General features: G+C 45.2%; 1 protein-coding gene across 1 annotated transcript in view; it reads left to right on the top strand.

Annotated features, from left to right (window-relative positions):
• The first annotated feature begins 7 nt into the window (after positions 1-7).
• The window catches only part of ASB7 (ankyrin repeat and SOCS box containing 7), a 47,699-nt gene continuing 33,373 nt past the window's right edge, over positions 8-14,333 (top strand). Inside the window, exons 1-4 of the mRNA XM_066354892.1 lie at positions 8-528; positions 692-792; positions 7,862-7,983; positions 10,089-10,350. Coding sequence (XP_066210989.1) covers positions 10,140-10,350 — 211 coding nt within the window. The 5' untranslated portion in view covers positions 8-528; positions 692-792; positions 7,862-7,983; positions 10,089-10,139. The remainder of the gene's footprint in view (positions 529-691; positions 793-7,861; positions 7,984-10,088; positions 10,351-14,333) is intronic.

Consider the following 14,333-nt stretch of genomic DNA (forward strand, 5'->3'; position numbering starts at 1 on the left):
CGGCTCCGGCCTCGGGCTCTAGTGCGGCCGCTGATTGGCTGCTGAAGCCTTGGTCCCATCCCAGTGACCCCAAAGTGCTGGAGGGAGGGGGCGGGGGTGGCCCAGTGCAAAGTGCATCCAGAAAGCCCCCCGCCTCGAGCTCCCGCGGCTGGCACTCAGGACCCGGTGCGACCTGGGACCTCGCTGCCCCGAGACCTCCCGCATCCCCCACCGGGGCTGGGAGCCTCCGGCCCGGAGCGCGGCACCCCTTGCTCGGAGCCCTGAGACCGGGGCTGCGCCGCCCCCCCCCCGCACCTCCCCAACCCGGGACTTCCTCCCTGCACCCCTGCCCGGAGGCTGCCCCGCGGCCGGGACCGCCGCCCCGCGTCTGCTCGGCGGTGTGGATGCTCGCCGGGCTGGGGCCGTGAGCCACCGAGGCGGCTCGGGAGCCCCCGTGTCCGGCCCTGCCCGGGCTGTTTCTTCAATGGAGAAGTTGGGGAGTGTGGAGGAGGCTGAAAGGAGGAAGACGAACAGCAGCTGAGCAGACAGGTAAAGTCAGTTACCTTCCCGAAAGGGAAGGGGGCGGCCGGGAGGGAGGGGAGGAAAAAAAAAATCACTGCATCTTCCTGCCTGCCCTGACCACTCTCTCCTTCGGCTCGCCCTCCTCCGAGCCCCGGGGCCACCGCACCTCTCACGGCTGTTTCTTCGCCAGGTTGGAGTTGACTCGGGGAGTCCCGAGAGCCGGAAGAGGCCTGCCCACCCACCCACCCACCGGGGAAGTAGCGGCGAGCCTCAGGCCAGCATCCTCTCCAGGTAAGAAACCAGTCCTCCCCTCCCCCATTGTTTATTTCGGGCCCCTCTATCAGGAAGCCGCGCTCTATTTGCAGGGTAGTTACCTGCTAGTGCAACTCTATCCTGACCTCCAGACTCCCTGCAAAACAAAAACAAAAAAACAAAAAACGAAGATACCGCTCTTGCCCTGCTCCTTAACGTTTTCATAACTTTTCTACCACCCCAACGTAGTCCCCCACCCCCACTCCCATCTCTCTGTCTGGTGTTCCGGTGTTTTGCATTATCTTTTGGTAACTGTACCATTTACCCTGCTCTGAGACTTTGAGACCATTTTGTAGTCGCCCCCCTTTCCCGCCCCCTGACTCTCATAGGAATTCTTCAATTCTTTGTTAATTGCTTGTTAATTCTGAATGACTCTGCTTTTTAATTAAAACACAGTTTTCTCTTTTCCCCTGTATGCCTTTCCATCATCACCTTTCTTCTACCTCCGTCAGGACATCTTTTGAGTTAGCCTAACCGCGACAAGGGTTTGGTAGAGGAAGGTTACAATAATGGTTTGAAATTTATGAGTTTGAGAAAATAACGTGCTTTTTTTTTTTCCCCCTGGTGAAAAGTGAGCATGTATACCTTAATGGTAGGAACCGTGTGAAAGAGCAGTATTTGCTCCTGAAACTCGTATGTGTAATTAACTCTTCAGGCTTTTGTGTGGTTCTGTGTGACAGATGTGGATGGACTCAGGAACTGTTATAAAAAAATAAATAATATCTTGTTACACCTTGGATTTTCTAGAATTTATAAAACTTGACATGGGACCTTGCTGATCATTTGACAGGAATTGAAAAACAGGAATGTTGCAGTGTGTTTGGAATCTAGGGCTTTCTTTCTGCCCTCCTCGTGGGTGAGATTTCCTATGTCAAAACCCTCACAGATCATTTATTAATTAGATTGCAAAGTAAGCATCTAACTCATGTGATGACATGGCTGCTGTTGTGTTTTGTGACTGCCTCTGGAAATGCACTAAAGGTGAGTTTAGGACATGCATGTCACTCCCCAAAAGAGGGGCTATGATCAGGGAAGTCATATAAGAATGAGTTCAGAAGTCAGCCTGCCTAACATCCAGCAATGCGAATATAAAGTGACTTGTTAATCTCAAGAGTTATTTTCCTTTCTCAGACTACGTAGGGAATGTTAGGTACAAAGAAATGCTTAACATGGCGGAAGCTGTTAGGAAATCTTTGGTGTCCCTCTGTTCCGCTGGACTTTCGGCCTTCCACAGAAAGAAATGAATGTCTTTCTTGATTCTTCTCATTGTCAAGACAGCTAAAGATACTGTTAAGGAGCTTTGAGGGTTTGTGTATTCTAGAGACCTGAAGCTGAACACCAAAGGGACAGAGTGTAAATCCCTCTCAGAAAGGGATTTAGAATCAGTTTCTACCAGTGATCACCCCATGGTGAACATTTTGGGGGCTGCCTTTGTAGGTGTATATGGGGTCCACTTCATTTCAGTAAAAGCTAGGCAGAAGTCTGTGAAGTTAAAGGGCAATTCTTATTCTTTAAGTATGTGAGTCACTGGCAAGATGCCTAATGATTAGAACTTCTAAAAAATTGCTAACATACTTGAAGTATGTTTTTCGGGTAAAAATAAGCTAAGGGTATCTTCTCCTGTTTAGATCTTCTTAGTTACGTTTTTTTTTCCGCTTTGGACGTAACTCGAACGTGTTTTCATTTCTGAGAGGTGTTATCACTTGAGGTGATAAGGAAGTGGACCTGTGGCGCTGTGGTGAGTCAAACGCGGAAAGATAGGCCACTCCTGTCCTCCCTGCTTACTGTGCTACTTCATTGATTCTCCCAGATAGTAATGGTTTTTCTAAGATTAGTGTATCTGAATTGTCAGCATTTCTTCCTAGTAGCATGATTGAAAAGCAGTCAATCTAGGTTGTGGCAAATACTTAAAAGGTTTAATTTGGGGACATATTCACCAACATGGCCAGTTATGTGGTTTATTTTTTTTCCCTCAACCTGACAGTTAATTTTGTGTTAATTCTATTGCCAGTCAGATGGTTTTGAAAGAAAGACATTTTAAAAACTCCTGATTTATTGGATAATCAAATACAGATTTATAATCCCATAGGAAAAGGAACTGGTTTTAATTGAAGATATTCAGTGGGGTATCTTGTGTATGTGTGGCCAGTACTCATTTTCTTTGTTCTGAAAGCCATGCCATTCAGTTCTTTAATCTTACGACACATACACTGTCTCTTTATTTTGTTCCCATTTAGCTTTGGCAACAGAGAAGTACATACTGTCCTTTAAAAGTCTAAAGTCAGATGAAGTTTATGTGAGTGTATCGATTATCTTAACTTGCCTCCTTACTTTCTGTTCTCAACCGAAGTCACTCCCCAAGTAGAACAGTCGCCTCCTTCCTTGCAAACTTTCTAGGCACCTGCTCGAGGCAGCTGAGATGGTGGTGCCTGGCATGGGTTCACGAGATAATGTTGACAAGACCTTGACATGTGTAATTCTTGAGATTTAAACTCTGGGTCTGGGAGAAGTGACTTAGAAAGTTTACCCCATTGCCTAAACCTCATCTCATGAAGATTGTTGGCTCTTCTCCTGGAACTTCGGGGAGTTACGGAGAAGTTGTGTGCATGATAATAAATCCTTGTGTTACGTATATGGGGGCCCTGGCATAGGGAGGGAATGCAAGCACCCTGCCTTGTTTGGGCACAGAAACACTGCGTCATGGTGAGTGATGCTAACATCACACTTTTACTTTGTTTGGGGTTCCAGGCTTTCAGTCACGTGGCAAGAACCCATCAGCATGTGTATCAGCCACGTTGCACACTTTGGGTCTCGTAGTATTTCTGCATCCATCTTCCCTTTTAGGACAGGCGAGCCATAGGTGGTTTTTTTAAAATCTCAGAGCCAGTATCCTTGGCGTTGCTCATTTTTACTTCCTTCCCAGGCCATATCTCTACTACTCTGCAAAGGAAGGCTTTATTCCTTTTTTTGAGTAGCAAGCTGTTACCTTGTTTTTAGCTTGTGCGAAATCTGAAAGCACAGTTCTCATTTGTGTCACTTAATCAGAAAATGTGTGACTTTCAGTGAAAATAACATGCAGAAAGCCATTAATGACTAATCATTTATGCTAAAGGAAATTGGGGACATGTGGGCCAACTTGGTGGCAGTTATGTAATTTTAGAGAGGTCTTAAATATATTTTGTCTTACAGTCATTCTTCATCCTATGGCTGTAGACATTATAATTATGTGAAGCGAGAAGTTTTGATTTTTACCTTAATGAAGTTTACTTGGCATCTCCATGGAAATTAGATATTAACATTTAATTCCAAAATTTACAGTATTTAATAAGGTCAATAGTAGTATATTGTTATCTTTTGACCCCATGCAGAGTAGAAAAGATAAATTCATAAAATTTAAACATAGTATTAACATTGGCAAGAAAGTCTTATATTAAAAGAAGGATATATCAGAGAAGTGGATCATTTGGTATACAATTCTGAGGTCTGTCTTGTTAATGTTTTTTTTTTTTCTCTAATTGAAACCTGAAATGGAATTTCTAAAGATTGCCCCCTCTGATTTTTAGTCATTCTGAGTCATTCTTAATTTAAAACAACTTACACGGTACACTTGTTGATTTAGGAACCTGTCTCCTGTGCCATATTCTTTTATAGGTGATTTCCATGAGGTATCAGGTTTTCGGACTTGCCCTCCTGGGGGGAGGGGAATGGACTTCTTTTATAATCTCATTTCTGGACTTCCTCTGTGGTTTTTAACATGCACCTTTGCCACCGGCGCTTGTCTTTACCTTTTAAGTTCAGTAGTTTTTTTTTTACTTTATATATCTGTGGATAGCTATACTCTTATTAAACGCAAGCTCTCATCAGCAGTGGTCGGCAAACTTGTCAGTCAACAGAGCCAAATATCAACAGTACAACGAGTGAAATTTCTTTCGAGAGCCAAATTTTTTAAACGTAAACAATATAGGTAGGTACATTCCTTATCGAGGTAGCGCCCGCATGTGGTATTTTGTGGAAGAGCCACACTCAAGGGGCCAAAGAGCCGCGTGTGGCTCCCGAGCTGCAGTTTGCCGACCACTGACCTAGCACCAAGATGAAAGGAATTGCTTATCTTCTACTTTGGACTGTTAGGACATTCGGCGGTCAGTTGTTGTCCTTCGTGAGGAGAGCGACCTGCCTAACGGGATCTTGCATGCATGGTGAAGACTGGTGGGGGGGGGGGTCAAGAGTGCTTTTTGGTCCTCCCCCCTTCTCTCTCTCTGTCTCTCTCTCCTCTCTCTCCCTCTCTGTCTCTCTCCTCTCTAAAAATGAATAAATAAATAAATAAAAAAGTTCTTTTTGGGTTTAAACCTGTGGTCATTATTTATAGTGGTAGATATTGTCAGGAAAGAGGAAAAATGATAGAACATTTCTAGTGTTACTTGGTTCAGATTAAGTAGGCAGAGCTCTCTGTTCAAGTTCTGCCCAGAGATTAATACCCGTGGCCACGGCCTAATTAGTGTGCCAGGTTTGTGTCAGGCCCTCAGCCGATTCTCGCTTGTCTGATCGAAGCAGCCGTGTGGGATTATCACAAGTTGTTGCTGTTTGTGCATCTTTCTTTTTGAGAGAAATAATTTATTAGTCACTTGGTCTTGAGCGCAGAGGCTTTTCTGGATACTGTTAATAAATGAAGACCATCTCCTATTCCCAAGCCACACCTCACTGGCCCTCACGCCCACCACTCCGCTGGCCCCGTGGAAGTGGTGATAGGGTAGGTGGACGGTAACAACAGTAGCAAGGGTTCTCAAAGGCTGGACACCATGGAGGGCGCCTCCACTGCCCTCGGGAGACCAGAGGTGCCGAGGACACGCTTAGCAGTGAGGCATCCGTGATCATCATTCCTAAAATGTACACGCAGCTTCCCCGGAAAACCACGTGTCTGTCTCTGCAAATGCCGGAGGCTTGTCATTGGAGACGCTGGTTTGTGTTTTTAAAATATATATATTTTAAATTTTAGCATAGTTTTAGATTTACAGAAGACTTGCAAAATAGCACAGAATTTGCATATGCTCCACACCTAATTTCCCCTATGCACATCTTACAGTAATAGATACATTTATCACAATTAATGAGGCGATAATGAACATTCCTATTAACTAAGCTCCATACTGGATATAGATTTCCTTAGATTTTATCCGATGCCCTTTTTCTGTTCCAGGATCCCACCCAGGATACCAGGATACCACATTGTGTGCAGTCACCTTATCTGCTTAGGCTCCTCTGGGCTGTGACAGTTTCTCAAACTTCCTTATTTTTGATGACCATGACACTTCAGGGAGTGCTGGTCAGCTATTCTGTAGAATGTCTCTCAGTTGCAACTTGTCGGATGTTTCTGTCATGACTAGACAGGGGTTCTAACATGTTAAATGTCATATATCATCATATATCATATCATACTAACAACATGCCTTGACCTGTTGATATTAATCGTGATCACCTGGCTGAAGCAGTGTTTTCAGTTGCTCTATCCCCCTGCTTCCCCAACGATCCTTTTCGGAACGAAGTCACTGTTGTTGCATGGCCCACGCCTGAGTGTGTGTGTGGGGTTACAATGCACCTTCTTGAGAGAGGGGAGAATCTACAGAAGTTATTTGGAGTTTTGCACATGAGATTTGTGCCTCGTTCCCTTGTATATTGATTCAATCATTTATTCTTTACGTTGGGTTGGGATCCAGTAGTACTTTATTTTGTTGAAATTGTTCCATCTTGGCTATTGAGAGCTCTGTAGTTGGCTCCTGTGTCCCTTTGACATCACCCCATCGTGTGCGCGTGCGTGTGTGTGTGCGCGTGTGTGCATGCGTGTGCGCGTGCATGAGCATGTGCACTTCCTTCTTGCTCGGCACTAGGAGATGATCAAGACTTGTCTATTTCCTGCCCCAGCCTTAGAATCAGCACTCACGTAAAGATGGTTCTGTACCTCTTACAACTCCTCGCTGTTGTTCTGATCACGGCTGATACATTCTCTTGGAAATAAGGGGCAGAGTTTTAAGTCAAATATTATTTGCAAGTACATGCTGGCCGAGTCTTTGGTCTTACTTGAAGAAGTTTAACAAGGGAAAAGTGAGGTGTAGAAGGAGGACAGGGCAAAGTGGACCAGACCAGTTGGGACTGGTTGAACATTCTGGGGGGCAGCCAGCAGCAGCTGTGACTAGCGTTTCTCTCCATAGCATGTCAGGTGGCCAGGTGGCTGCCAGGTGGCCCCACCTTCTCTTGTTGAAGTGACAGAGGGTGTTAGCATCCTCACCACACAGGGACGCAGTGGCAGTTCTCCCAGGCAGGAATTCCTGGAGTGAGTTCCGGGTCAAGTGCGGAAGGCTCTTTGCACATGTTCTTGACCTCAGTGAAATTCACAGACCTCAGATTTCCCTGATGTGGAGTAAGGTGGCTCTCCTTTTCATTGTACAGGGAATATTGTTTTTCAGAGTTCATACGAAGAAGCTGGCGAGACTTTTGTGAATCTTTTTTCCTACATTGGTTCATGCAGAAACGAATAACAATTTCAAAATGCTTAACATAATGCCTTTTGGACCTACGGAGAACCAGCATTTAAAGACATGGCCTCTTTTTAGTGGTCACTGATTCCACTCTGGCTCTGACCGTCTGCTGGTTTGGCGCACACGATTTCTCCTCTTAGTCCTGTTTAGAGGACTAGCGGCGTCAGTTAAAATGTAATTCAAATGAAGCAAGTCTGAAAATATATATTCTGAATAGAGCAGAAAGAAGAATCTTTGTTTACATCCCAATTCTAAATGTGTGATACATTTTTTTTCATTTTTTCTTTTAAACCACTTGTTTAGAGAAAAAAGTTCCTGAAAATAACTTACACTATACCACTGTGGAGATGAGCGTAGGTCTCACGATCACGTTCTCTAGGGTGCGACCTGCGTCCTTTCTCTGCTCTGTAAGATTGTTGAGTGCTGAAGTTTAATTTCATCCAGGGCAGGTTGTGCAGGTAGCTGTGACTCTTCCTTCTTTTTTTAGGAGTTTTTCCCTGCTTGTCATTTGTCTTTAGGTTAAGAGAGCTGATCCGAGCCGTCCTGTGGACACACTCTGAGCCCCTTCCCCACAATGCTGTATGTGCACCATGGTTATTAGGCAACCCACCTGTCAGAATAAGGGACATTCTTCCAGAAGGTAAGTGACTAAAGGGTACAGGTCATCTGTATTGTCCTGGGGGAAAGCCCATTGGGCTTTTACTTTTCTCCTTCAAGTCAGCTCATGTATACCGAACATCACACTTGCTAGAAGAACATCCAGGTGGAAAAAAAAAAAAGTCTATTAAAGATGGTTGTTTGGAGCATGGATTAGTAGTTTCCATTAATTCCTTCTAATAATCTCCAGCATCCCTTAAAACGCTAGTAACGGGCGGAAACCTATTTGAAAAGGATTCTTGGTTTTTTAATTTCTAAAATAAGAGACTCGATTTTAGTGTCAGTTGAGAAAAGTAATTAAGTGAAGAGGTGAGGGGAAAAAAGAGGTGAGGGGTGGGCATCATGTTGACTAAGAAAACAAATTGTCTTGAAATTTCTCATTTTCCAGTTTTCTCAGAGGAAACAAATAGCCCTTTTACTTTTGTGGAAGTAGCCTGGTATTTTTAAATGACATTACTTGGTAGAGATACTTAGGAGTTTGTAATAACCACTTTCTGTGGATAAAATAACAGGATATTTGACTCTGCTCTTAGGCTGTAATGATGGGACCCAAGTTAGGCTTAAGTTCACCTTTGTTCAGTCTGTAACGAGAAGTTTTACAAGATGAATTATTATTGGTAACAAGATTATCCCAAGATGTCTAACCTACATAAGAGACCAAAATGTCTTTAAAGGGCTTTATCACACATCATTTTTATTTTTAGACACGGAAGCCTACTAATTAAGAGAGGTGAGTCGAACCTATTCCTTAAAATTAGCCCAGACAGAATGGCTTTCTAGAAGAATGTTAGTATAAGTTTCTGTATGTCTTTTAAAAGCTTAAAAATACACTAGAGAGTTTTTATGCACACATGCGTAAGACGCAACTTTTCAGCCATTCAGTTTGGACTTGCTGTTTGCGTGAAGATCTCACTCTATACCGAGTTTGAGTCCTCACTTCTGTGACCTATTAGTGTGGGAATTCAATCTAATCTTTTTCCTTTGAAACGTTTTTTATTTTTCATGTGGCTAACCAACAGATTGTTGAGACTCTTGCAGTTTTTAAATATTTTGGATGATCTTGCTCCATACAATATTTATAGGGTAGTAATACTCCTAGAAAACCAAAATAGTGAAAATATACTGCTCACAAAAATTAGGGGATATTTCAAAATGAATATGAAGATTAAAAAAAGCATTTTTTTTTTTTTTTATTAAACAAGAACGCCAGAAAAGCAAACAACAAGTCAAAGAAAGTTGTTCAATTATACAAATGAGATGCAAAACCCACTTGTATTTCATGGGTGAAAATGCACTAGACAAAAGGCTGAAAGTCCTGGAGTATCTGCACGTTCCCGAGTCCCCTAATTTCTGTGAGCAGTATGAAAGAGGTAAATTCTGTATCAAATATCACAAAGGAGGGAGAAGGGAAAGAGACACAAATAAAGAGGGAGGGAAATATAATCTATACATTTCACTCTAATTGACTTAGTCCCGCCTACTTCCCTTTCCCTCTCCCCCTCCCCCAGCCTTCCACCTTTTGGAACTAAAGTAAAATATTGCTACAATATTTTAGGAAACCAGCCTAAAGGTCTTAGCTGTTCTTGTTTTGTTGGGGTTTTTTTAACTGCTCATAATTAAAAGTTGTTAGCTTTCACAGTCTATGAATTGTCCATGTGGTACTTGTCAGTGATGTGTGGTTGAATCCTTGAATGGATCATAACTTAAACCTCCCTGTGCATCCCTTAATGTGAACTCCTGAGACAAGTATTTACCTGACTCCCCTGTCCGCCATTTTCTAGCCTCCCAGCATCATCCTGCTACATCCATAGGACATTTGCTTTGAATTTTTAAAGGGCTGGGGCAGACATTTCTTGTTTCAGCCATTTAAGGCTTTATTCCTGGCTTTCTTTTTGAAATCTTTGATCATCTTAGGGAAATGGCTGAACATTTTTGGTCATAACAGATTCTTGTTAATGAGTCGTAGTGGCAGGAACTGTCATTCCCAGCGTGCACGTGATTCCGCAGAGGAAAATTGTGTGATGTTTCTCGCACCCGCTGTCGGGAGCCGAGAACCCTAAAGGTCCTGTGCTCTGCCTCCCCTCCAAGGCTGATCCCTGTGACCTGATGCACCCTTTGTGAGAAACGCACTCAGCTAGGATGTTACACCACCACTGTCGGAGGAACCCTGAGCTTCAGGAAGAGCTGCAGATCCAGGCTGCAGTGGCAGCCGGAGATGTCCACACCGTACGGAAGATGTTAGAGCAAGGCTATTCTCCGAACGGCCGGGACGCCAATGGCTGGACCCTGCTCCACTTCTCAGCGGCAAGAGGGAAGGAGAGATGTGTTCGGGTGTTTCTGGAACACGGAGGTGAGTTCACTGGAAGCAGATCCCTTTGTCCCCCGCAGAGAAGCTTACAGGGAAACTGTGCTTCACTTAAAATGTGTGTGCATGTGTGTGTAATGATTACTGCTTCTCTTTGTCAGTACCAACTTCTTATTTTCTCTCCTGTGTGCCGATTTGTTACAGTGATGCTCAGTTTTGTGTAAAACCAAGGTGTCTAAAGGTTGGTCTGGTTAATTTCCTTTTTTTCTCTGTAACTGTAGCTAGTTTATATATAGCCAGGTTTCTCCAGGTTATTTGAACTAAACACAGCCCTCCTTCAGGCTGACCGGTTGCTCGTGTTTCCGAAGCGAGGGTGACCGTGGTCCCTGCAGAGAGAGAATCACACAGGTTTCCCCGGCTGGTGACACTGAGGCAGATAAACCCAGCGCAGGTCCCTTTAAACAGCCTGTCCGAATGATACCCGACGTTTCAAATTGACCTCCTTTAAAAAAACGTTTGACTGCTTTTATTACTGTGTTAGAGAACACTTACCTACCTTTTCCAGAATTGTACAAAGTTCCTAGATATCCTACAAGACTGTCAGTTATCTGAGGACGGGTTTTGTATAAGTATATGTGGTTGGAAACTGCATTTGACATTGTATGCCTTCGCTTCGAAAAACTGTCCATTCCTATCATTAATAACTCCCATGATTAATAATAACTAACAATTGTCCTAAACTAATACACTTTTTTCTTCTGTTGAATTCCCACTTCATCTTCCTGAAGGTAGCCCGTACGTCCTTTATCATTTGCACCCGTATTATCTTTGTGATATAGCCTGGGGTCGGAGGGATCTCGGGTCCCACGTGTGCCATTCGAGGGTCTGAAGTGCTCAATGACAGCATTTCTTTTCATTTCTAAGGAGTACTTTGTTACCAAACTAGTTAAATTCTCAAACTCCACTTGACATACTGCGAATGTTGGAAGTCTCACAGCGCTCGTGAGGGTCACATGAGCTTTGTGGAGACAGGAGTAGGAAGGTTGGGGGCCTGGGTTGATGGCCAGGCAGCACGAAACCTGACACTCGCTGTCCTCACGTGTCCCAGGGGTCCTGGAGTAGGAACTGTATCCTTGAAATAGTTTGCTGTTGACCCAGCCATTCCCCGGCCTAGACCTCTCTTGTCCTTCCTCCGTCCCTCCCTGCCTCTTGCTCAGACCTCATTTCATCCAAAAACTCGAAAACCTCAGTCTACAGTTAATGGAGGGGATCGGTGTGTCGGGAGAAAGATCTGAGAAAAACTCAAAGGTGGGCATGGGACCCGAACACTTACTATCCTGGCAGTGCTTTGGCTATGTGAGAAATAGGAAGATATTGGATACATTCTTTTTTCTTTTTTTTTTTTCCATTCTTCCGAAGCTGGAAACGGGGAGGCAGTCAGACAGACTCCCCGCATGCGCCCGACCAGGATCCAACGGGCATGCCCACCAGGGGGCGATGCTCTGCCCATCTGGGGCGGCGCTCTGTTGCGACCAGAGCCACTCTAGCGCCTGAGGCAGAGGCCAAGGAGCCATCCTCAGTGCCCGGGCCATCTTTTGCTCCAATGGAGCCTTGAGGGGAGGGGAAGAGAGAGACAGAGAGGAAGGAGAGGGGGAGGGGGTGGAGAAGCAGATGGGCGCTTCTCCTGTGTGCCCTGGCCGGGAATTGAACCCGGGACTCCTGCACGCCAGGCCGACGCTCTACTGCTGAGCCAACCAGCCAGGGCCTGGATATATTCTTACCAAAAAAAAAAAGGTGGAGTCAACAGGATTTGCTGGTGGATTGGATAAGAGTTGAAACGGAAAGGACACAAGGATAACTGAGCTTCTGGGCCTGAGGATAAGGAAGGGAAGAGCTGCCATTTATTGCCTAACCAAATGGTGGTGCAGTGGATAGCGCATCGACCCGGGACATAGAGGACCCAGGTTTGAAACCCCAGGGTCGCTGGCTTGAGCACAGGCTCATCCGGCTTAAACAAGCCCAGCTTGAGGGTGGAGTCACCGGTGTGAGCGTGGGATCATAGATATGACCTCATGGTCGCTGGCTGGCTGGAGCGGAAATGTCCTGGCTTAAAGCCCAGGCTCGCTGGCTTGAGCCCAAGGTTGCTGGCTTGAGCAAGGGGCCACTTGCTGTGCTGTAGCCCCCCCCCCCCCCCCCCCCCCGTCAAAGCACATATATGAGAAAGCAATCAATGAGAAACTAAGATGCTGCAACAAAGAATTGATGCTTCTCATCTCTCTCCCTTCCTGTCTGTCCCTGTCTCCCCACCAAAAGAAAAAAGAAAATAAAGAAAACAGTTGCCATTTATTGAATGAGCAGAGGAAGGTTAGCCAAATGCAATTTATAAAAACAGGATGTGAATGTTTAATGTAAGCCACTCACCTGACAAGATCTTTATCCCAAGAATGTTGAAAAGTCAGGTATTAGGACTGTTAAACCTGCACGTCTTGCACAGTAAAACCACCAGTGAGTGTTCTCAGAGGTAAGAGGCCACCGGTGACTGTGCCAGGATGACAGGGACGTGGCCACAGAGAGACACTTATTTGGGGAGCAGCTATATGAAGCCACACTTGGTGCTACTTGGAGAAAAATCAAGTGTTTTTTTTTTTTTTTTTTTTTTTTTTTACAGAGACAGAGAGTCAGAGAGAGAGGGATAGATAGGGACAGACAGACAGGAACGGAGAGATGAGAAGCATCAATCATCAGTTTTTTGTTACGGCATCTTAGTTGTTCATGGATTGCTTTCTCATATGTGCCTTGACCGCGGGCCTTCAGCAGACCGAGTAACCCCTTGCTTGAGCCAGTGACCTTGAGTCCAAGCTGGTGAGCTTTTTACTCAAACCAGATGAGCCCGTGCTCAAGCTGGCGACCTCGGGGTCTCGAACCTGGGTCCTCAGCATCCCAGTCTGATGCTCTGTCCACTGCGCCACCACCTGGTCAGGACAGAAAAATCAAGTTTAATTGAAACAGTGAGCGAGTTTGACTTGCATTGCTGATACTCTCATTGTTCCCAAAGGAAAACCAGGCTCTCTTTTCTGTTTAATCTATACCTGTGCACATCGGTTCTCTACATTTAATGTAAGTTAGGTTAAAAATTCAGTTGCCATCACACCAGCCCAGGGGTCCCCAAACTTTTTACACAGGGGGCCAGTTCATTGTCCCTCAGACCATTGGAGGGCCGCCACATACAGTGCTCCTCTCACTGACCGCCCATGAAAGAGGTGCCCCTTCCAGAAGTGCGGCAGGGGGCCGGATAAATGGCCTCAGGGGGCCACAGTTTGGGGACGCCTGCACCAGCCATTTCAGATGCTCAGTAGCCACAGGAGGCTAGCAGCTCCATGTCAGACCTCAGATACAACATGTTGGCCCATGCAGATAAGTGACATCTTGATGCTTTCCTCTCAGACATCAGCTACAATGTGATGAAGACCTAGGCTTTAGTGATGTCAGAAGCATTCAAGTTTCCAAAAACAAATGTGATGTGTGTGATATTATCTTCGTGCAAATCTTGGTGTTCCTTCTGACCAGGCTAGGGTGCTGTTAGAGTCATGGGTAGGGAAGAGTACTATGAATCAAAATGATAAGAAACCCATTCTTTTCATCATTATCCTCTTCCCATTTGAATCTTCCTAAAAATACTAAGACCCTGTTGGTCATACGATAACAGTAGCATTAAAGACCCCATCTCAGTGCAAGTATTTATTGCCAGATGCAGTATTTGTGCACACTGGCCTGGGACCAGGGGGAGGAGGAGTGGCTGAAACACGTGAAAACGAGTGAGCGAGCTCAGGGAGTCATGAAGGAAACCCAGAGCTGGGCTCGTGGGGAGGGCGATAAATTATTCCCGGCTTCTCAGAAGTGAGAGACTGCAAAAGCGAAGCTCCAGTGGGATGAACCCGGCACTGATTAGAGCAATCTAGGAAGCGCGGTGGAAAACGGTTTAGCACCAGGTGTCAGGCAGGTAGAAACGGGAGATCTTCTGGCCCAAT

This window comes from Saccopteryx leptura, chromosome 13 (genome assembly GCF_036850995.1).
Source record: "Saccopteryx leptura isolate mSacLep1 chromosome 13, mSacLep1_pri_phased_curated, whole genome shotgun sequence".
NCBI classification, from domain to species: Eukaryota; Metazoa; Chordata; class Mammalia; order Chiroptera; family Emballonuridae; genus Saccopteryx; species Saccopteryx leptura.